The 22,687-nt window shown below is 39.7% G+C and overlaps 3 protein-coding genes across 3 annotated transcripts; 2 read left to right on the top strand and 1 right to left on the bottom strand.

Annotated features, from left to right (window-relative positions):
* Positions 1-6,569: 6,569 nt before the first annotated feature.
* LOC143849505 (F-box protein SKIP23-like) lies at positions 6,570-7,475 on the bottom strand. Its single transcript, XM_077358551.1, has one exon. The coding sequence runs from the start codon at positions 7,473-7,475 to the stop codon at positions 6,570-6,572; it is 906 nt and encodes a 301-aa protein (XP_077214666.1).
* Positions 7,476-11,640: 4,165 nt separating this feature from the next.
* LOC143849504 (uncharacterized) lies at positions 11,641-13,044 on the top strand. Its single transcript, XM_077358550.1, has 3 exons — positions 11,641-11,999; positions 12,085-12,565; positions 12,802-13,044. Exons 1-3 carry the CDS (start codon positions 11,641-11,643, stop codon positions 13,042-13,044), a joined length of 1,083 nt encoding a protein of 360 aa, XP_077214665.1.
* Positions 13,045-19,274: 6,230 nt separating this feature from the next.
* On the top strand, positions 19,275-20,154 carry LOC143851657 (zinc finger protein 3-like). The gene has a single exon (XM_077361137.1). It carries the CDS (start codon positions 19,337-19,339, stop codon positions 20,045-20,047), a length of 711 nt encoding a protein of 236 aa, XP_077217252.1. The 5' UTR covers positions 19,275-19,336; the 3' UTR covers positions 20,048-20,154.
* Positions 20,155-22,687: the final 2,533 nt, after the last annotated feature.

The following is a 22,687-nucleotide window of genomic DNA, read 5'->3' as shown; positions in this document are numbered from 1 at the left end:
AAATGATAACGAGGAGGGTGAGATAAGAGGGCCACACCGGGTGCCGGAATGAACATTTTGGATTCAAGCAGTTACCATTTAACCAGAAATAGCAATCCCTGGGGTTAACCCTTGCACCTTCGCTATGCCGATATTCACATTCATTTCCCTGAAGAAGAAAAAGCTAACTTAGATACAGTCTTAGTGCTTCTCGTGCCAAAAACAATCAGCAAGTATATCTATAATTGCACAATTCTATGTAACCTCATCAAATCTACATAGCATGCATGGTATGCATTCATATGAGTAAACCAGAAAAAATATAACTGCATGGTACGTATTCATATAATTTGATCCATTTCATGCATGGTATTCATATAATTGCACAATTTCCGTACTAATAAACTTGATCCATTTTAAAAAATGTACCCACATAACATTTTTTTAATTTAGCCATCCGATTCGGCATGCACTCTTGTGGGGATGGCATAACTAAAGATTGCACTAATCAAATTATACCAAATGACCATTGTTGTCTTGCAAATGGACAAAAAAAAGTTATAGACTAGCTTACCTTAGTGAGGCCCTGAAATGAGGAAAAATGGAGAAGGTGGGCGGATGAAGAAAAATGGAGAAGCAGGTCGGCGAGGCGGGACCAGTGGTGGGGAGGGGGTCGGCACTCGGGACAGAAACCAGAGGCGGAGGAGTGGTGGGTCGCTGGGCGAGAGGCGGAGGGTATGGAAGGCTTATCAAGGGCAAAGGAGGCGGGGGATTTGGGTTTTGTAGGGGCGAGGGGTCACTGGGCGAGAGGCGTGGATGAATGGCTTAGTTTTGCAGTGACGGGGGGAGCTGGGTGGCGACAGCGTGGGGATGAAGGGCAGGGAGGAGCTGGGTGGCGGGGAGAAGAAGAGGCTGGGAAGAAGAGGGTTGGGTCAAGGTTAGGGTTAAGGAGGAGAAGGAGGAGGAGGTGGGGAACGATGGTGGTCCCTAGGGGTCACAACCCTAGGGCTCTGATAACATGTGCCCACATTGAATAGTTTTAAAGTGCTGTTTAGTGACTTTCATGTCTTCTGCTACTTTATTTAGGAAGATTAAGACAGAGGAAAAAGAGGAATAGATAGTTAGAGAATGAGTGAGTTAGGGAATGCTCCCCCTCACTTATTATGCATTTATATAAAGAGAGAACAATACAAAATGACTACTATGCCCTTAGGCATCTACATAGACATAAACATACATCTAACAGAGATATTTTTATTTTTTTCTTTCTAATAAAGATTTTCCATTAAAAAAATAAACCAAAAGCAAATACAATGAACAATCCCTCTTTATCCAGTAGAATCAAAGACCTTGATTATTCCAGTGAAAACAAAATAGTAAAAGAATTTGCCACAACCAACATAATAATACTAAACTAGAGGTCCAACAAATACCTTCCTAAACACAACTAGGATCATGACTTAATTGAGCATCTCAGATTTATTCTAATATTAACACTTAAATAAACAAACCCTTGATGTTCTACGCTCACTAGAATCGAGAATCTGCATCCACTCATTGTCCAGAGCTGAATGACTCTGCGCCCATATGGCTAACTCAGTTCCCACATTGATGGGTGGTTTCCAGTCAATAATCTGCAAATTTATAAGAGAAACGAAAACAAAAGGATAACAGTCAGTGTGAAATAAGACATTTCTGATATGTGAATGGATGTCAGATTAATCCAAGAGAAGCATCAAAATCATAAGTGACTAATTTCGTCTTGAAACGAAAAACAAAAGGATAACAGTGAGTGTGAAATAAGACATTTCTGATAGGTGAATGGATGACAGATTAATCCAAGAGAATGCATCAAAATCATAAGCGACTAATTCCATTTTGAAATGAAAACAAAACGATAACAGTCGGTGTGAAATAAGCTATGATTTCGCCGACACTTTGAATTTATTGTAGACACACAGACACGACACCTGTGTCGACACTCCTTTAGACACTTTTAAGTGTACTGCTAGAAGTGTCAATAACTTTATATGTATATACGTCTATGAGTGTGTCGCCATTTCTAGATTTTTAGGGGTTTCCATGTCAGATACCTCGTATCTGTGTTGAAAATTGGCACAAGAATCTGTGTCCACAAATTATGATTATATGTACTTTCTATTTTAGCCGAGTCCCCGTTTCTAAATGTTGGAAGTTTGTCGTCTGACACTTCGTGTCCGTGTCCACAAATCATAGGAAATAAGACATAACTGATAGGTAAATGGATGACAGATTAATCCAAGAGAATGCATCAAAATCATAAGCAACTAATGTTTCATCTGAAACGAAAACAAAAGGATAACAGTAGGTGTGAAATAAGACATTTATGATAGGTAGACGGATGACAGATTAATCCAAGAGAATGCATCAAAATCATAAGCAATTCATTTTTCATCTTCAAACTTTCGAATGAACGTGGCTATAAAAAATATGAAATTAGGTAAGGTTATGGAGCTGACAGTATTCCTATTGAGACTTAGAGATGCTTGGGTGATGTGGGTTTGGTTTGGTTAACTAGATTATTTAATAATATTTTGAAGACTAAGGAGATGCCTGATGAGTGGAGGCAGAGTGCATTAATACCTATTTATAAGAATAAAGGGGATATTCAAAGTTGCACCAATTATCAGGGAATTAAGCTAATGAGTCATACCATGAAACTTTGGGACAGGGTAATTGAGCATTGATTAAGAAAAGAGACTAAGGTGTCAGAGTATCAGTTTGGCTTTATGCCCCGACAATTGACTATGGAAGCTATCTTCTTGATTAGGCGGTTAATGGAGAGATTTAGAGAAAATAAAAATGACCTTTATATGGTTTTCATTGATTTGGAGAAAGCGTATGATAGGATTCCTAGGTGTGTTATGTGGTGGGTCCTTGAAAGGAAAAAAGTGCCAACTAAGTATGTTAGCAGTAACTAGTGTGAGAACTGCGGATGGCACATCAAGTGGATTTCCAATTACAATAGGACATCACCAAGGATTAGCTCTAAGCCCTTATCTTTTTATGCTAGTTGTGGATGAGCTTACGAAGGGTATTCAGGATGAGGTGTCGTGGTATATGTTATTTGCAGATAATATAGTATTAATCGACGAGACCAAAGTAGGAGTTAATGCTAAGTTAGAGTTACAGAGAAGTACTTGGAATCCAAAGGTTTTAGACTAAGTACGACTAAGACAGAATATATGGAGTGCAACTTTAGTAATATAAGGAAGCGGGGCGATGCTGTAGTAAATATGACTGTATAAGAGATACCTAAGAGGGATATGTTTCGCTATCTTGGTTCAATTCTACACAAGGAGAAATTGAAGAGGACGTTAAACATAGAATAAGAGCAGGTTGGTTGAAGTGGAAGCTTGCCTCAGGAGTTCTGTGCGACCGTAAAATTCCTACCAAGTTGAAGGGAAAGTTTTATAAGACAGTTTTGAGGCCAGCCATGTTGTACGGCTCAGAAGGTTGGGCCACCAAGAAGCAGCATGTGCATAAGATGAGTGTAGCGGAAATGCGAATGCTTCGATGGATGTGTGGCCACACAAGGTTAGATAGGATTAAAAACTCAAAACTACCTCTCATATTTCACAAAATTTAAAAATGAATAACAAGATTAAACTATAATATGAAGTTAGATGCTTCCCATACACTATTGTCCAAAAAATATTAAATTATAATATGTCTACCTGTTGAGAAAATCCCGCCAGGCAATCCGATCTGATCGTGCACAAATTAAACGGAAAAGAAAAGTAACACAAGCAATCCACAAGATAAACACCAAGATTTTACGTTGTTCAGCAAAGCCTACTCCACGGGCAAGAAACACGATCTTCCACTATGAGAAAATAATATACAAGGATTACAATGGATTAAACCCAAAACCGCAACCCTTTCCTTGCTTCCCAAACCAAGACCATACAAGAGTAACCGGAGAGAACCCCAAGAGAAATCCCCGAAAAGCAACCCAAGAAACCCACTTCCTCTTTTTTCTTTTCCCTATTTCTCTCTTTCTCTTCCCTTCTCTTTTTCTCTCTCCCTCTCTTATGTTTTCCAGCCCCCACATAAGAGAAAATTCCTCACTTATAGCCTAGGTTCCCTAAAACCTAAAAAAGTAATTTTCTGTTTTTGCCTTCTTGCCTTCCCACCCAAGCAAAAAATAAGGCAACTTTCCCAACACTACCAATAACACTCTCCATATCCTTCCCATACACTCTTGTCTATTGATCTAGTAGTGTCATCACATCCTCTATGGCATGTTCAATCACATTCCCTGACAACTACCCACACAAGCATCTACTAACTCGTAGGGGTGATACTCATTTTATAATATAATATTCATAGTGACAACTCTTTTACCATACATTCTTTGTTTGTCATAGTTAATAATACAATTCATTAAAATTGGTTCTTCAATCGGTAAAATTATAGTTAATAATACAATTCACATAAAAAATTGGTTCTTGTATTAAACATAATGTCCAGCCTGTACATCGAATGGGTAAATGAGCTACTACAAGTTAGGAAGATAACAAAAATGGGAGAAGGAACCAAAGACTTGAAGTTAGATGAAATAATAACTAACTCAACAAACTATCAAATCAATTGATCATTAGCAGTTTGGAATACCACTACCACTACCACTACCACTACATACAACACATGTCATGGATTACCTCAAAGCAGGAGAAACCTTGGCATCTAAAGGTGTCAATTTTGGCTCGGGCTCGGAGGTTTGCTCGAGCTCGGCTCGAATCCTTAACGAGCCGAGCCGAGCCGAGCCGGCTCTCCAGGCTCGTTAAGCTTAACGAGCCGAGCCCAATTTAGGCCAGGCTCGGCTCGGCTCGTTAAGGCTCGTTGAGAATTTAATATATTTAAATATATATATATATATATATATGAGGAATAAGATTGTACGCTCGACCGTACCTAAAGTTAGGTACGGTAGAGTGCCAAATCACATGGGTCCCACATTTTTGGTGAGCATCTAAACCATTCATTTGCAAGGCCCCATCATAGATAGGGTGCATACCAAAAATCAGCTCCATAGGATCATCCTAACCCATCCATTTGTGGAGGCCAAAATGGACAGACGAGGTTTGTCCACAAATCTGCCCATTTTGGCCTCCAGTTTTGGAGGGGTTAGGATGATTCAATGGTGCTGATTTTTGGTATGCACCCTATCTATGATGGGGCCTTGCAAATGAATGGTTTAGATGCCCACCAAAAATGGGGGACCCATGTGATTTGACACTCTACCGTACCTAACTTTAGGTACGGTCGAGCATACAATCCTTTTCCTCTATATATATATATATATATATATATATATATATATATATATATATTATATTAGTTTATGCATTAAAAGGGTTTTCCAGGGAGTGAGGGGGGCAAAATATGTCACTTCATTTTTGGAACCCCATTTGTTACTAGGACCACCCCCCATAGTGTAAAAAAAGTAGTCAAATTACACTAATAGGGCTGTCCAGGGAAGATGAGGGGTGTGAACATAATATAACCCGAGCTCGGTAAGGCTCGCGAGCCTGGCCGAGCCTGACCTAGCCGAGCCGAGCCCGAGCCTGGTTCGAGCCCTAGCCGAGCCGAGCCGAGCCGAGCCCGAGCCTGGCTCGAGCCCGAGCCTGATTCGAGCCCGAGCCGAGCTTTTGAGCTTAACGAGCTGAGCCGAGCCTGGCCAAGCTCGGCTCGGCTCGGCTCGTTTATTCCCATATTGGCATCTCATCAATTCAATTGGTCATTGGCAGTTTGATAAACTGATATATAGAATGCAAATCATGAAAACAAAAACATCTATGCCCTATAAACTATTTTAAACTTTAAAATTCTGTTGGTAGTACAAAATAATAACTAGTTCAACAAGTCGGCAACTCGATTGGTCTTTGGCAATTTGGTACGCCAGCACATAGAATACATACCAAGGATTAACTCAAATTAGAGGACTCGGAACCACTTATTGCATCAATAGTTACAAAATTTGGTGAATCATTGGAATTTTTTTCAAAAGAACTGTAAACTTTTATGCCCTACTTTATAAGTAGTGAATGTTTATACACGTCCATTTTACCTTCACAAATCGTAGGGTTGGGATGATCTTATGGAGCTGATTTTTTATGGACACCCTATTTATGTGAGGGCCAATCAAATGAATGGTTTGGATCACCCAAACAATATGCCCTCCACTGCATTTTAAGCTAGTGTGTAGATAACTCATCTACACGTGTGTAGAAACCGTTCTCGTTCTCTCTCTCTCTCTCTCTATATATATATATATATATTTCAAGAGTGGTAGTGAAAAGTGAATCTACAAATCCATTGTGTGTTTGCTTCTATCATATTAGTACGGCAAACAAAATTTTTGGTAGGTAAGCAAACTTACATATGCATTACGACATCAGCCCAAAAATCAATTTTCTAACAATTGCTACAGCTAGTAAAAGTAATCAAAACTTGTTTACTATTGCAAATAAGCATTTAAGACTTGGGAAAGAATGATAAGGACGAATAAAAAGGAAACCTGAAATAGTTAAAATGAGAATCACTACCTACCACAGATTTCGATGGACCCAGATGGGCTTCCTAATCCAAGTCGGAGAGTTGGGATAATATGGCTTTATACTCTTATCCTCCAAGTTGTATATGCCATTATCAATACTTCTCTTCTTCCCAAGATAGTCGTCGGTAAAGTAAATGCAGTTCCCCTTGCACTGGGGAAAATCACGAGCTGGGAGAGAGAGGGAGCAATTCAAGCCCAAGAACAACACCTGGTCACCTAAACTCTCGACCTCGATCCACTTTCTTGTGTTCTGGTCCAGTTGAAGTACTTTAGAACAAGATGTCCTCGTAGTCCATTCCAAACCTTCCCAATCAAAATCTTTATCCACCAAACTCAATTGACGTCTTTCAAGGTATCTTTCATACTCGGGATGGTACTCATAGTATCTGACAACCTTCAACAGCTCCCCTGATGATTCCACTAAATACATCTTATTATACCTTCCATTTGTATCTGGACTGACTTTTGTAAACTTGGGTAAATCACGGGAAGCAAGGTCACAAGCTACAACAACCCCCCAATTAGAGAGGCAATGGAATTGGCCCTTGTAATATATGACATCTTCGTATGGACCCCACTCATTCTTTAATGTGGTCCATCCCTCATCACCCGATTTATAGAAGGCCAATCGCGAACAATTAGTGACAAGGGTGGCAACAACATAGTCTGGTGTTGAAATAGGATTTGCAGATAAAGCAGTCTTGCACATATATCGGTAGTCCCTTGGTTTTTCAGGTTCACAGCTCATTTGGGGGTGCGTGAATTTATCAAGTGAGGGAAGCTGGATTTGGGTTTTTGATAAGGGATTTGAAAGATGAACGTTGGAATTGTCATCTACGGTGACCACCCATCCCTTGGAAGACCTGCAACACCACCTCCCATGAAACTCTGGCATTTTAATATCATAAAGCCTGTTTGTAGAGAGACTGAAGAATTTACGGGATTCACTACGATCTTTATCAGGGAGCATTAGCAATGGAAGTTGTTGATGAGAGACCGACGAGTGTGGAAGTTCGGACTGCTAGCTCATGTCACTGCTTACATGTATCTTCTTGGTTTTGATTAGATTAGAACCTAAGAAAAGAGAAAAGGTGTTATGAGTCTTATGACTAACAAGTTGAGGAAATATATAAAAAAAATGTAAATATATAATGGATATTTAGAGCCTCATTGAATAGTTTAACAATTATTTGCATAAAACAATCTAAGAATTATTTCCATAAAACCTCATTTGCATATAATCTTATTATTCAAATAAGAGATATAATAGTTGTGTTAAAGTATAAAAGATAAATAACGCCTTTCTCCAACAGCTTAAGCTATTGGAGAAGTTGGTGAGTTAACATGGTATCAGAGCAAAGGTCTCGAGTTCAAACCTCCCGGATAGTAAAAATCCACATGCGAAGGTCGGCCCAAAGTGGGACCACATGTGCCACGTGTTTGCCAACTAGGCCACACGTGAGGGGGAGTGTTAAAGTATAAAAGATAAATAACGCCTTTCTCCAACAGCTTAAGCTATTGGAGAAGTTGGTGAGTTAACAAGTTGTATAGCTATCACCAGATTATGTATTTAATGACTTCCAAAGAGGTCTTTAAGTCCCATTTGCAGATAATCTAACCGTCAAACAAATCAGATATTGTTGGCATCCAAAGAGACTACTTCTGTTAGGTACTTGGGCTTGTGGGTAATAACATCAGTACAAAAAAATGTTGGGGCATCGACAACAATGCATGCGAGATTATAAACTACTATTTATAGTCTTTATCAAATTAAAAAATATAGCATGTTAAATACAATAAGTTCTTGGCAAGATTGGGCGTTTTAGTGAGCTGTATAATCGAATTTGGACTCCAGCAAAAATAGATGTTTATACTCTGCTATGTTTGTTTTGGATTTTGAGAACCAATTGAGTCCAAAACTGATTGTTGGACTCAAATTTACGTTTAGGCCCCTGTTTGTTTTGGATTTTGAGAATCTATAGAACACAGCCAAACTGATTATTAGACCAGAAGAGAAACATAAATTCGAGTCCAATAATCAGTTTTGGGCACAAATTCGGTTCTCATGATACAAAACAAACAATGTCTCAAAATCCAAAACAAACATAGATTAAGAAACGGTTTTGGACTCAAAATCAATTCTCGAAAATCTATAAGGGTGAGAGAGAGAGAGAGAGAGAGAGAGAGAGAGAGAGGTTAGGGTTACCTTTCGATCCCATACAATCAGGGAACGGAGGCCCAGAGGTGATTTCATGAGGGAGAGAAGACGACTACTACGCATCATTTTATGAGTATGGAATCAATACAACTGATGATTTGCTAAGTATGCATCATCGTTTGTTTAAGGGAAAGGAGCGATTTTTGCTAAGTAAAGAAGCGTGAGTGGGCAGGTAAGACGGGTTAGAAGCGTGCGTGCGGTGCGTGGGCATTGGTGAGTCCGCAGGTAAGACGAGTTAGAAGCGTGGCGAGCGTGGAAGTGTGACCGTGTGAGAAGTTTGCGGAACCGAGAGATATACCCCCACACCCTAGTTTTTATAGTAGCAACCTACCTTTTTTTTTTCTTGGGAAAATTACATTTACACCCACTCTACTTTCTGACACATTCAACTTTAACTCTAACTTTCAAAACGTGACAAGTACACACCCTGAGGTTTTTTTAACGTGATGGACCAGACGACAAAGTGAAAATGACCAAAATACCCTTGTCTTCCCCAACAGAAAATTAGCATTTTCATACATGAAAACTGAAATAAGGGTTTGATTAAAACCGTTGTTTATTTATCTACGTAAACCCTCAATTTAGGGGTTTTATTTGTCTTCATTCACATCATTATAATGATTTGCACAAAAACCTTAATATTTTAGGACTTTGTTTTTTGTTTTTATCAATGTTTTTTCTTGAAATGTGAGTTTCATGTAGCTATTAGGGGTGGACATGGTTCCGGTTCGAACCGAGGAACCGAACCGAACCGGCACATATGGTTCGGTTCGGTTCGGTTCCATAGTTATATGGTTCGGTTCCGGTTCTAATAACCTGGAACCGATGGAAATTCGGTTCGGTTCTGGGTTTGGATCCCGGAACCGAGAACCGAACCAAGAACCGACCCACCTTAAAACCCTTAGTCAGACTGGAAAACAAGTTTTTTAATCTCAGCACTTGCCCAAATATTTTTAATCTCACCAAACAAGCCTTAATATTTTAATGGCAGGAAAGAAGATGTGGGAATCCTTTTTGTTTTTAATATTAACTTGAAAGTTTTTGTAAGTGTAAGAAGAAAGTGAAAGGCTTTTAAAAATAGTAAAATATTATGAGAGTAGTTTGTATAACGCCCCCACAAAGTCATATTCATCATTTCATTAGAGACTTTTGTGCTCTGCTTTTCCCATAATGATGATGACAAGCTGGAAACAAAAAATTATTCTATCTCAAGAAAAGAAAACCAAACATTCAAACAACTATTGTGAAGAAATTCCGTTGATTTGATGAAGATCGGGTAAACCCAGAACCGAACCGAACCGAACCGATTATATATGGTTCTGGTTCGGTTCGGTTCCAAACTTATATGGTTCTGGTTCGGTTCCAATTTCAGGGAACCGATTATATATGGTTCGGTTCTGGGTATACCCCAAAACCGAACCGAACCGAACCATGTCCACCCCTAGTAGCTATGGGGTGGGGTTTCATTGTCTGTGGTGGATGCAAAGGCGGCAGTGGCCAAAGGTGGAGACGGCAGCGATGGTCGGAGGTGCGATGGCAGCGGTGGCCGGAGGTGCGATGGCGTAACCCTAATCCCTCTGTAGATATGAGGGTATTTTTGTCCTCAAAATATTAACCATGGTTAGTTTCAATCTTTCCGTTAGGTTAAACTGAGGGACAGTTGACGGAGGTGGTCTAACTGATACAAATTGATACCTTAGTTCTCACATTTTGAAAGTCACGGTTAGAGTTGAATGTGTCAGAAACTAGAGGGGGTGTATATGTAATTTTTTAAGGAAAACAACTAACTAATTCGATTTATTCGATAATTCTTCTTTCTATTGCCAATTGTAGCATCCCCCCCAACTATATTTTTAAACCGTTAATTAAGAGACTTTTTTAATTATGGGTTTGCAAAACACTCATCTGTGGGATCAACTTATCACACATAGATTGCTTTGGCGTGAATACTCTCTAGAAAGAGTAGGTACTAGGAAATCAAATCTTTTGGAAAAACAGCCTTTTGGCAGCCCTTGGATTATTAGGAAATGAGCGATCTTTAGATATCCTTTTCTCCAATACATTCCCAATGTGCAAGGCATCATATCCCCTCGATCAAGCCTTGTAATTGATGTAATTTTATATTCTTCCCTCATTGGGACACACTTGTATCTATATATTGTCAAAGGACACTTGCATCAATAAAGATATATAGAAGAAATCCCGATTCATTTTTTGTCATGGTATCAAAGCAACCAAGCTCTTAACTTCATCAATATTTTCTTCTTTATCTTGGCCTGCAGTCCAGTGCATTTATTTTCTTTACAATCTGGTCTGTTCATCCAGTACACACAAAAGCCCTTACTTTCTTCTGTGTCATTGCAACCCAATCCAGTGCAGATCAATTCTGCAACCCAACCCGGTGCAAACCAATTCTGCAACCCACTCCGATGCATCCCCTTTCCATTCCTTACTACTGCAACCTTGTTCGGTGTAGTTTTTTTAATATTTGTGGCAACCCAGTCCGGTTCAACCATATCTTGCTATTGCAATTCAAAAAAAATAAAATAAAAATGCAGCCCAATTTCTGTTTCCTTTTGGTTGATGCAATTGCCGATCCGCTGCTGTCACTCCAAGAGATCCATATACACCTTTCTTGAGGGTCATTCCACTGTCCCCTTCGGCGATCACCTCCGTCGCTTCTTTTTCAGCGATCAAGAGGATGGCTCAAGAGACTAATCAAATGACTACAACTGAAATGGATAAGACCGATGATTCTCTTGGCCCTTTCTATTTACATCATTCAGATAATCCAAGGGCTGCCAAAAGGCTGAATTTCCAGAAGATATGATTTCCTAATAGTATGGTCTTGTCATGGCTACTGAACTCATTGTCTAAAGAAATTGCCACAAGTGTTATTTACACTGATTCTGCCCATGAAGTATGGCAACACCTTAAGCAACACCTTAAGGAGCGATTCTCCCAGGTCAATGCTCCAACAATATATCAAATTCAACGGGAAATCTCATCCCTTACCCAAGAACAACTCTCGGTAGCAAGCTACTTTACCAAATTAAAAGGACACTGGGATGAGATCTCCATTCATAAGACACCACCAACTTGTTCTTGTGGTGCCATGAAGAAATTGATAGATTATCAACAAGAAGATAAAGTAATGCATTTCTTGATGGGGCTTAATGATTCTTATTCTGCTATTCGAGGGCAAATCCTTCTTATGGATCCTTTGCCTTGATCAATTAGGCCTTTTCCCTTATACTCCAAGAGGAACGACAACGTGAAGTTACAGCATTTGTGAAGTTACAGCATTTGTTCCCCAATTCATAGAAGCTGCAGCCTTACTCGTAAAGGGAAAATTAAATAACAAAGCCATTAAATATTATGATCATGATCACCGGGATAGAGGGAAGAAAGCTCAAGGATCCAGAGGCGACCAACCCAAGTGTGATCATTGTGGCTGGGTCGGGCACACCATTGAAAAATGTTACAAGATTTATGGGCATCCACCAGGTCATCGACTTCACAAGGAAAGTAATATGCTACCCTCTTCCAGTCAAGAGGTGATTGCTTCTAATGACAAGCAGAATAAGCATCCTTTCACTATTGAAAAATGTCGCCAACTTTTGGATATGCTTCATGCTCGTCAACCCATGGCTTACCTGGAAGGAACTTCACAACCAGGAACAAATCTTTCAGGTACCTCTCTTAGCTTGGCCTCATTTAATAATTCTGCACCATGGATACTTGATACAGGAGCCACTGACCATATGGTTAGCTCTATTTCACTTTTTTCCTCAATCACTTCCATCGGAACCACCCCTGTTAAACTCTGTAATGGGATCTTACATCAGTTTCATATATTGGGACCATGTTATTGTCACCGTCGCTTGTATTAAAAGATGTGCTTTGTGTTCCATCTTTTAATTTCAACCTTATATCTGTTAGTAAGCTTACCCAATGTTCCAAATGTTCCATAACTTTCTTCTCTGATTCTTGTGTTATTCAGGACCAGTCCTTGAGGACGATGATTGGAGCGGGTAAGGAGATGAACGGCCTTTACCATTTCTACCTCCCAAAGCAGACGAAATCTTATTCTGCAGCTCTTGTTTCACCCTTTGTTTTATGGCACAAGAGGATGGGATATCTTTCTAATAATCACTTAAATTTCTTAGCTAAATATGTTTCAGATATTTCTATTTCGCATCCTACACATTGTGATGTTTGTTCTTGCCAAGCAAACTCGACTTAGTTTTCCTTTGAGTACTATTTCTACTGTCCCAATTCGTCGCTTCCCTCATTGGCAGGACCTACAGTAAGCACTAATCACCCAATCTCTCAGTTCCTTTCTTATGATAAACTCTCCCCATCTCACCAAGCCTTCTCTATAGCTATCTCTTCCATTATAGAACCAAAGTCCTTTCGGCAAGCTATTAAAGATCCGAAATAGTTTGAGGCCATGGCTCTTGAAATTCAAGCCTTAGAAGCTAACGACACTTGGACACTCACCTCCTTGCTGCCTAACAAGGAACCCATTGGATGCAAATGGGTGTACAAGGTTAAATACAATTCAGATGGTTCTATTGAACGTTACAAGGCTCGCTTGGTGGCAAAAGGAAACAATCAAAAGGAAGGATTGGATTACCATGAAATATTTGCACCGGTTGCAAAACTTGTCACCGTTCGATGCTTATTAGCTACTGCGGCGATTAATAATTGGCATCTTCACCAGTTAGATGTTAACAATACATTTTTGCGTGGGGCCCTGATGAGGAAGTATACATGGAGATTCCTCATGGGTTTGCCCGAAAGGGAGAGACTCGGGTCTGTCGTCTTAAAATCTTTATATGGGTTGAAGAAAGCCTCTCAACAATGGTTTGCAAAGTTTTCAGAAGCCCTTCTCGCTGCTAGTTACAAGCAGGCAACGGCCGACTACTCCTTGTTCACTCGATTCGTTTGGACTTCCTTCAGTGCAGTACTTGTATATGTAGACGACATCATTCTTGCGGGAAATGATTTCAGTTCCATTGTGGCTCTCAAAAACTTCCTTCATACCTGCTTCAAGATCAAGGACCTTGGTCGACTTAAATTCTTCTTAGGTATTGAAGTTGCTCGCTCTCGCCAAGGAATTTATCTCTCACAACGGAAATATGCTTTGGAAATCCTGGATGAAGCCGGTCTGCTTCGATCACGTCCCACAACATTTTCCATGGAGCAAAATCTCACACTCACCAAAGATGGGGGCACGTTACTTTGAGACCCATCTCGCTATCATCGTCTTATAGGCCGTCTCATTTATCTCACAATTACACGGCCAGATAACGTGTATTCTGTCCAAATTCTTAGCCAATTCATGAAAAAGCCGCGCCAACCATACCTTGACGCTACCCATCGAGTTCTCCGTTATCTGAAGCAAATACCCGGACAGGGCATCTTTCTGTCATCCTCTTGCTCCCTTCAACTTACTGCCTTTTGCGATTTAGATTGGGGTCATTGCACAGAGTCTCGACGCTCCATTACGAGCTATTGTGTTATGTTGGAAATCTAAGAAGCAATCTAATGTTTGACGCTCATCTGCTGAAGCCAAATATCGAGCCATGGCAAGTACTTGCTGTAAGATTACATGACTAATCCATTTATTGCAAGATCTTCGAATTCATCACCCACAACCAGTTGTTCTGCTTTGTGATAATAAAGCAGCCTTACACATAGTAGCCAATCCTGTTTTTCATGAACAGACGAAACATATTGAAATTGACTGTTATTCATGAGAAATGGAGAGATAATCTTAAACGATTTACTTTCTTTTAAGGAGAAGGAATAAGATGTCTAATTAATTGGAGACGTACGTTTTTGGAAAGCTGAAGAGACAGACATTTTAGGGGTGGAAAGTCCAAAAGTCTTGCAATGGATTTTGTAAATACATAAATCGTTTGGAAAGTTGAAGAGACAGACGTTTTAGGGGTGGAAAGTCCAAAAATCTTGCTTTATACGGGATGGAGAGGGGCTAACACGTGGAACCACCACGGCTTAGAGGATTCTGCTTTACGTATATATAACTTATTGTGCCAATAGTCTTGCATACAAATGGTTTTGAAGTTGGATATGATTATTTGCAAATAACGTTTATAATAGTTTTAGAACTGGTATAGTTAATGGCTTCCAAATATACCTAAAGATTAAAGTAAAGCAATCTTATCTGCAAATAAGGAGCAATTTTGGTGGCATCCAAAGAGGCCATAAATGTGAGTTTAACTGCCTAAACGACTTTGCTCGAGATTTCGACAATGATGAAGGGGCTAGAGTATATGCCTAAGCAAAGTTGAAATGTAGCTTTCAACCTGGAGTTAGTGAGAAGTTGAAGACAGTTCCCTAGAGAAGGAATTAATAAAACTACCAATAAGGTAGTGCCTTATTATACTTCAATCCTATTAAAACACATAATGGCCCGTTACTAGATGTGTGCTCCATTGTACCAAGTCAGTGGATTGGATCACCGGAATTGCTTTGCTTCTCTCCTGATCCAGTTCTAGTTAGCACCTTTTGAAAAATCATAATAAGATCCTGTTTGTTTTTAACACTATTTTATGGGTCAGAGATATTAGTCAAATTCAGTCCAACAATCGGTTGGGGACTCCACAATCGGTTGTCAAAATCTAAAACAAACAGGGCCTAAATTAATTTTAAAAGGAGCTTGTGGACAGATAAACTATGATGATAGGCACCATGCACCGAACACCTCTTGTTACTTCATATATGCTCACGATCCTTAAGTCACTCGAGCTAACATTGGTTAAAGGAGAGCTTACAAATGCACAAAGAGAGGCAAACAATGGCCCCAAAACTAAGATTCTCTAGAAGAACCCGATTTGGCCATCCAATCGGCTAAATCATTAGTACTTCTAGGAATAAGCGAAGAAGACAGAAATCCGTCCAAAAACAGTGTTCTAATGTCATCAATGAATTTGACTAATATCTCTGACCCATAAAATAGTGTTAAAAAAAGTCACTTTCCACCTCCAACTAGTTAAGGAACATGATCAACACAGTCCTTTACCGGATAAAAGAGGACTTTGGTCCACAAGAAGCGAACTCTCTCATTCTAATGGAACTTGTCTCCCACATTTCTTTGGCCTTATTTGCTACACGTGAAGGCCATCAATTGGCCAAAAGTGTCGGAGACAATGACCTGTCTAGCTCCCACCCTTGGCAGTGTGGTTCATTCCAAAGTATTGCATTGCTTTATTTGTTAGATACAGAGATGGATGTTCCTTTTTGACTTGAAGATCCATTGTTCTGAAAGAGAATTGGAGTAGAGATAAGGGACGAGAAGGATTATATCTGATGAATTGATGGGGGTAGAGTGTCTCACTCATGTCCTTAACACTCATTTATTTTTGTGCCTTTAGTGGACCTTAGTTTGGAGTAATAATTAAAGGAAATACTTATCTCAATGGCTTACTTGGGAGGGTGTGACCATAAAACTTGTACAGAGTAGGATAGCACTCTGGGAGCAACAACAGGGTGGGATAGGAGGGATCCTCCACGTCAGCTCCCCCACCTACTTGTCGGCCATCTGTCGTTCCCTCTCACCTAACGACAAGTGGCATCCCATGTTTACACATGGAATGCACTCATTTGCTCTCTTCGGTTGTGGCCGATTAGGTCCATTATGTATATGTATCGATCAAACACACATATGTACACATATACAAATGTAGGGTTGCCAATGGATCTACTTCGGATCAGATTCACCTATGTATTGGTCACTTTCTTAGTATGGGTTGTGATCCATTTCAATTCGGTCCTTCCATCGGAGTGTCGTAGCTCTTACTTAGCTAGGAGAATGAAGCGTGAAGAAGCACGAAGAAACTCGTGAAAGAAGAAACTTCATCGAAATGAAAAGTGGGAAAATAAAATTTTGTTTGTTAGTTTGAATAGGAATTTTAAATACAAGAAAATACCCCTAATGAATATACATAAAGGAATGAAACATAGACGGCCATGATTAGCAGCCAGGGTCTTTTTAATGATAAATTGGTCTCCAAGTGGTGAAAGAGGGGTAGGGCACTGGGAGAAGGGGGAGAGATTTGAGATGGGACCCTAAGCCTGGGTCACTATCTGAAATAATTTCAGACCTTAGGATATATATCCAGTAAATACCGGTTGTTCAGATCTGGCTGTTGTGTCCAGATCATGTCTATTAACATTTGAATCCTTTGGATCAATCGGGCCCAGTAGATCAACGGCTCCCAAATCACCATAGGCACCACCAGGTGTATGGTGGGACCCATGAGAAAAAAAATTAAAAAGGGACAACCCGCACGAGGCTACTTAGAGAAGGTCAGTGTTCTAATATGGAATCATACTCAGCTACAACTCAGCAACCCTTTATTAGCTGAGATTCGAACGCATGAAATCTTTGGGCCAAAAGTGGAAAAACAGAAGAAAATGGTATTTTTGTGGGACATTGAAGGAAGAAGATTTAGTGACTAGTAGGCACGTGACTTGGTCCTTATCTTATAATAATAACAAGGCCCTCTTTGGATTGTAAGACTTTTTAAGAAAATATTTGGAAAGGAAAAGCTTTTCCAAAATCTCCTATTACTCGTGAAAAAGATAAATTGAATTTAAGATTTAGTTAACGGGATCTTCAATTTAGCATGATATCTCTGTAAAAAAAACATAACCATGACATTTACCCGCGCTAAATTATGGATAGGAAAATATTTCTGAAAAACAATTTGTGCCATAAATATTTTTCTGGCAAGTAGAATTATTGTATGGGTTTCTATTTACCTTAGTTGGGGAAGCTCTAGGCTAAGTAATGGTAAATGCCAAAAGGACTTGTTTATAGAGGATTGGGTATTAGAGGAGTTTGGCCTATCACTCATCTTCATCTTCAATTTGCTGATAGGCATACCTTCAAGTTTTAAGTCGACTTACACCATCCATCGAAAGAATGGAAAAGAAATTAGTTGGATGGAAGAAATCTTTCCTGTATATCTTTTGGGGAGTCCTATTACTCTTATCAAAGTTGCTTTGTCCAACCTTCCAGTGTACTTCATAGACAATGTTCGCTGTGAAATGAGAGATTTAGACAAAGAGGAATGCACAAACTCCTAGTTGCCAGAGTGGGAAGCGAATACGAGGAGCGATGTGGGAAGCGAAGGGTTTGGAAGAGAGAAAACTCAGGAAGCGAAAAATTCTAAAGAAAGTAAAGAGAAAACATGTGAGAAGTTTCATTGAAAAGCAACGTGAAGCATATAATAAGCCTCATCGGAAGCAAATAAGAAGTGTATAGAAAGAGTATGATTATAATAGGTTAGGGAGGAAGGGTTAATGCAGGTAAGGGTTACCATTAGTAGAGAAGAGTTTGCGACATATTAGAATTACAAGTTTTAGGGATTTATAGTTTTGCATGTTTTATTCATGCAGATTTAATGTTAACTTTTTGGAAAAAGGCCCACATAAGCTTCATTTGAAACTTACGATGAGTTTTTAAATTTTAAATACCCGCATTTAAAATTCACGCTCCTCCGGCATTTTCGAAGAAGGGAAAACACTCTTTTAGGAAAAGAACTTAGCTTCCGTAAGTGTAATAAGAGAAAACGCGTATGGAAAGTATTTGTGAAGCGCGCTTTCCCTAAATTTGGGAAGCGAGTTTCCGGGGAAGCGAACTTCCTATCCAATTAGGAAGTTTCCGGTAACTATGCACAAACTTTTGAGGGTAGATGTTCCTATTTGCATCCTTAGCCATAAAAAATCAGTGTAAATGCAATGAGTTGAGCTACACAACATCAATCATTTTGGGAATAATCCGTAAACAATATTCTCATAGGAATTGAAAGATTATCATGATAGATAGACTTCGTGATAATTAAGTGCACTTCCTTCTTCTAATGCTCTCATACTTGATGACGTAATGTTGATGGTTACTCTCTTGATAATCCCCAAAAAGCTCGCGCAGTAGGAGTTTTTAAGGATTCCAAATGTAAAATCATCTTTTCTTTGTCTAGTCTTATTGGTTTAGCGAATTCAAATGATGTCGAGGAGGTCCCCGCTCTCCATTTGGGTATGAGTATCTTGTGAGATAAGATATTTGACACTCTTGAAGTGGAAGAAGACTCCTCTCTTTGGGATTCCTTGTACACTAGGCCCACCCTGCCCATCTACGTGAATTTATAATCTTTTTCTCTTTTTAATGCGTGTTATGCTATTAAAAAAAAGAACTTGACTCAAAAAGTAAGGAAGAGATAAGACACGGCCTGTGAGTTTTCCTTGGACACTTTTTCCTTGGGATCTTCTTTTCCTTCATCTAGAAGTCTTTTTTGAGTTTACTACTATAAGCACGCGTAACTGTAAAACAGGACATTCCTTCCATTCTTAGGACATAACATTTATTATGTAATCAATAAATAAATCTCCCTTTGACAATCAAATTTTCTCTGTAATCAATAAATAAATCTCCAGCAGCTTTCACAATCAAACTTTTATACAACAACAACAAGCCCAAAAGGGAATTCCTACCCATCTCTTCTCCTATGGAACCACTTAGCAAAGACCCATGTCTCTCCAATCCAGAGGAGAATTTAGAAGGAGAGCAACTACAAACTGATCTTTTATTAGATCTGAGCCTTTCTAACAAGGATTCCAATCGCGGTTCGAAACTAGAACTCAATTTAATTGATTGCTTGAACGCGGGTTCCTCTCAGCCTTCGCCTGCAGTCCAGGATAAGGAGGAGGAGCCCCCTCGAGTTTTTTCTTGCAACTATTGCAAGAGGAAATTCTACAGTTCTCAGGCACTCGGTGGCCACCAGAACGCGCACAAGCGCGAGCGTAGCCTCGCCAAAAGAGGGCAACGGGATTTTGGACACAACCATCCAAACCAGTTTTTGAGTTCACTGCCTCTTCATGGTTCTTTCAGTAGATCTCTTGGAATTCAGGCTCACTCCATGATCCATAAGCCGTATTTATCGCCGGATTATGGTCTTCCGTACGGTTATAACGGGTGGTCTCGACCACCGATAGATCAATACCCGGCAATTGGCCGATTGGCGATGGAGAATTATCACATCGGTTCGGCATCGGCGAGAGGAAATGCTGCGAGGTTCGATGCTGGTAGCAGTGTTCGGACGTTGGGGTTGCCGTTGATGGATTCCAGCGAGACAGTTGATGGGTATTCGAGGGCAGTTAGTGGTTTAGAAGCTCGTCCAGATGAGTTGCAAAAACTAGATTTGTCTCTTAAACTCTGAGTTAAGTTTTCTCTCTCTTTGATCTTTTATGGGTAAGAATACTGTAAACTGATGGTATAACTCTTGTTTTGCTAGTCTTGAATCTTTACTTTGGCTGTATTCTTGATTCTGTGAGGGGTTTTGTCTCTGTTGAATTGGTTTTTTTTTCCCTTATATATATAGTGTACACAATGAATCATGGAGTTAGATCATAGAACTTCACACTAGAGGTTTCCCTAAATGTAGAGGTAACATGGGTGAGTCGGCAAGAGGGCTGTTTCTAGTTTTTCCTTTTACATAATAGCAACAGGCAAATCAAAGTATCTAACCCGTACGGGTGTGGCTCTGTCTTAAAGTCATGGGTATGTTCCGCATTGATGCGAGTTCAAATCCCCCGCGCTTACCCGATGCACGTGATTTATGGGTGATCGCCCGCATCCGTAGGGAGTAGTCCCGCCCTAAAAATTTGGGTGATGATGCCCTATGTCATAAAAAAAATGTTAGTATCTCTTTATTTTATTAGGTGTTGAAGTGCTATTATAATTCTCAAAGTGGCATGGGTACTTGGGCCGTGGCTCAACCCGATCTTGGCTCCGGTTAGGTTGGGAAAACTCAACCTCAATTGATTTTGGGTTGAGTTATGGTTGAGGCATTGGGCAAAGATCCAATCCCGACCCGCCTCCAAATTTCATCGTGATTTTATTGCGATTTTCGAAACTAAGGGTTATGTTTTTTGTTTTTATATTTTTCTATTTATCTCCTTCCCAACTCGGGGTATTTTTCTATTTATGTCCCTGCTAACTAGGCCCACCCTTCTTGGATTTGGAAAATTAGGTAGACAGGTTGGATTAGCGTAGGTTTATAGTGGGGTTGGGCTAGGGTTGAGGTCTGATACCATCCATCCATTTAATTGCATCGAAAGAATCTCCCTCAGACCATTAGCCTGTCTAGAACACTAATTTCTGTAATCCTGATGCCCTGAAACGCTGCTCTAAACTCTGTTTCAACTCATTGTAATTTGTGACCCTAGAAGGCCCATGTAGTGACTATTCGGCAGCCATTTAAAGAAGTATCTAGTAAAGTTGGGGTTAGGGGTTGAGTCTCCAGCTCAATTGGGTAAGGCTTTTTTCTTTTCAACCTTGAGGTCGCAGATTCAATCTTAGCTTACCAACCAAGAAAAGTAAAGTTGGGGTCCCATTATCAGAACAAGGGAGAATGCTTTCAAGTTCTCTAGCATTTATTAAGATATCGTCGTAATCTCAAAAAGACTTGCATTCATAAATAAAATACCATAATATTTTGTGAAGCGTGGGAGACTTGGAGTAGGACTCTCTATACTTTCTATACAAGGTTTCTTTGGATGTTTTTTTAAACTTTGAACTCTTCCTTTCACTGTATGAGAAATTTTCGGTAGCTTTTAATATTATTTCCTTTGTTGGGTATTGCATGTTCTAGTGCATACAAAAAAGATTTGAACCGTCCTCATTCGATTTGAAGTACATAATCTACTAAAAAGAGTCAGTGTTAGTGCGTTATCCCTCCAGACATGGCATAAAATCCCAGTACGATACGTAGGAGGTAAGAAATTAAATTTCGTAAGCAAGACAATAATGTCTAAAGCAAAATTCAGGGATACTCATTAAACATGAGGATAGACACAGAACTAAAATCGACCCTCAGTTTTCAAATTGGAAAATGATATAGTGACTGAGAGTAAGACCAACGGGAGAGCCCGACAATGAGAACGTGCCATGTGTGAAAAAAAAAAAAAAAATCTACTTTTTGTAGATTCTCCTAAACCTAAGAGCCTGATTACGTCACTTGTGATGATCTGGGGAGATCTCAGTCCTACTATGTTCGGTATCACTATGGAAGTGGCTAGCATTATCAAATTTCATTGTTGTTTTTAAGCTTAAGAATTAAGACCCTATGCATGTGTTGGACTGAGTGGAGGTGGTGACCGGTCTACCAAGTTAGGAGTGCAACTTGGGTCAGGTTAGGTTGAACTTTAGCCAAATAATGAATTGGAATCAACCGAATTCGACCCTGTTTTATGGTAAAAGCTTAACCCGAATTCCCAAAAAAAACTGACTCAAGTTGCACCTAGAAGTGCAGCTTCTTGTCAACACTTGGATATGGATCTCTTATTAAGGAACACTTTGTTGAGGGTAAAATTGGTCTATCGTCTATGATTTCGACACGTGGTAGAGTATGATCTAACGGCCTAAAATAGGTCACTCATCGCTTTCCTTCCATAACTAATCCCATGATTCATTTGAGCCACGTCAGCTAAGGTCGTTACAGATCGGATCCCACGATCACTTGACAGCGACAAATGGCTTTAGCTGGTAAATATGCCGAAGATGATCTAGACAACAAGGGCCGAATAAAAGGGTGCCACGTAGGTAATACACCGCAATAAAGATGTATGATCCCCTCTAGTATAAAAGAGGACTCTCCCGCTCATTTGAGAGGAAGAGAAAGCAAACAAAAGAGAGAACATTGTTCTGGTGAGAGAACTTCATTTTTTCCGATCTGTCTCCGATCTGAAATCCGGTCACTAGAAGATATGTACTCTAATTATTTTTCTCCTTGTTATTACCCATTCATTTGCTTTGAACCTCAAATATATTCTTTAGATTCTTGCTCAATCAACAAAGA

The sequence above is a fragment of the Tasmannia lanceolata genome, unplaced genomic scaffold (genome assembly GCF_043159265.1).
Source record: "Tasmannia lanceolata isolate RefF3 unplaced genomic scaffold, GAP_Taslan_0.1 ptg000018l, whole genome shotgun sequence".
Lineage (NCBI taxonomy): Eukaryota > Viridiplantae > Streptophyta > Magnoliopsida > Canellales > Winteraceae > Tasmannia > Tasmannia lanceolata.
Note: the sequence above shows the minus strand (reverse complement) of the source record. Positions and strands in the feature narration are given on the sequence as shown.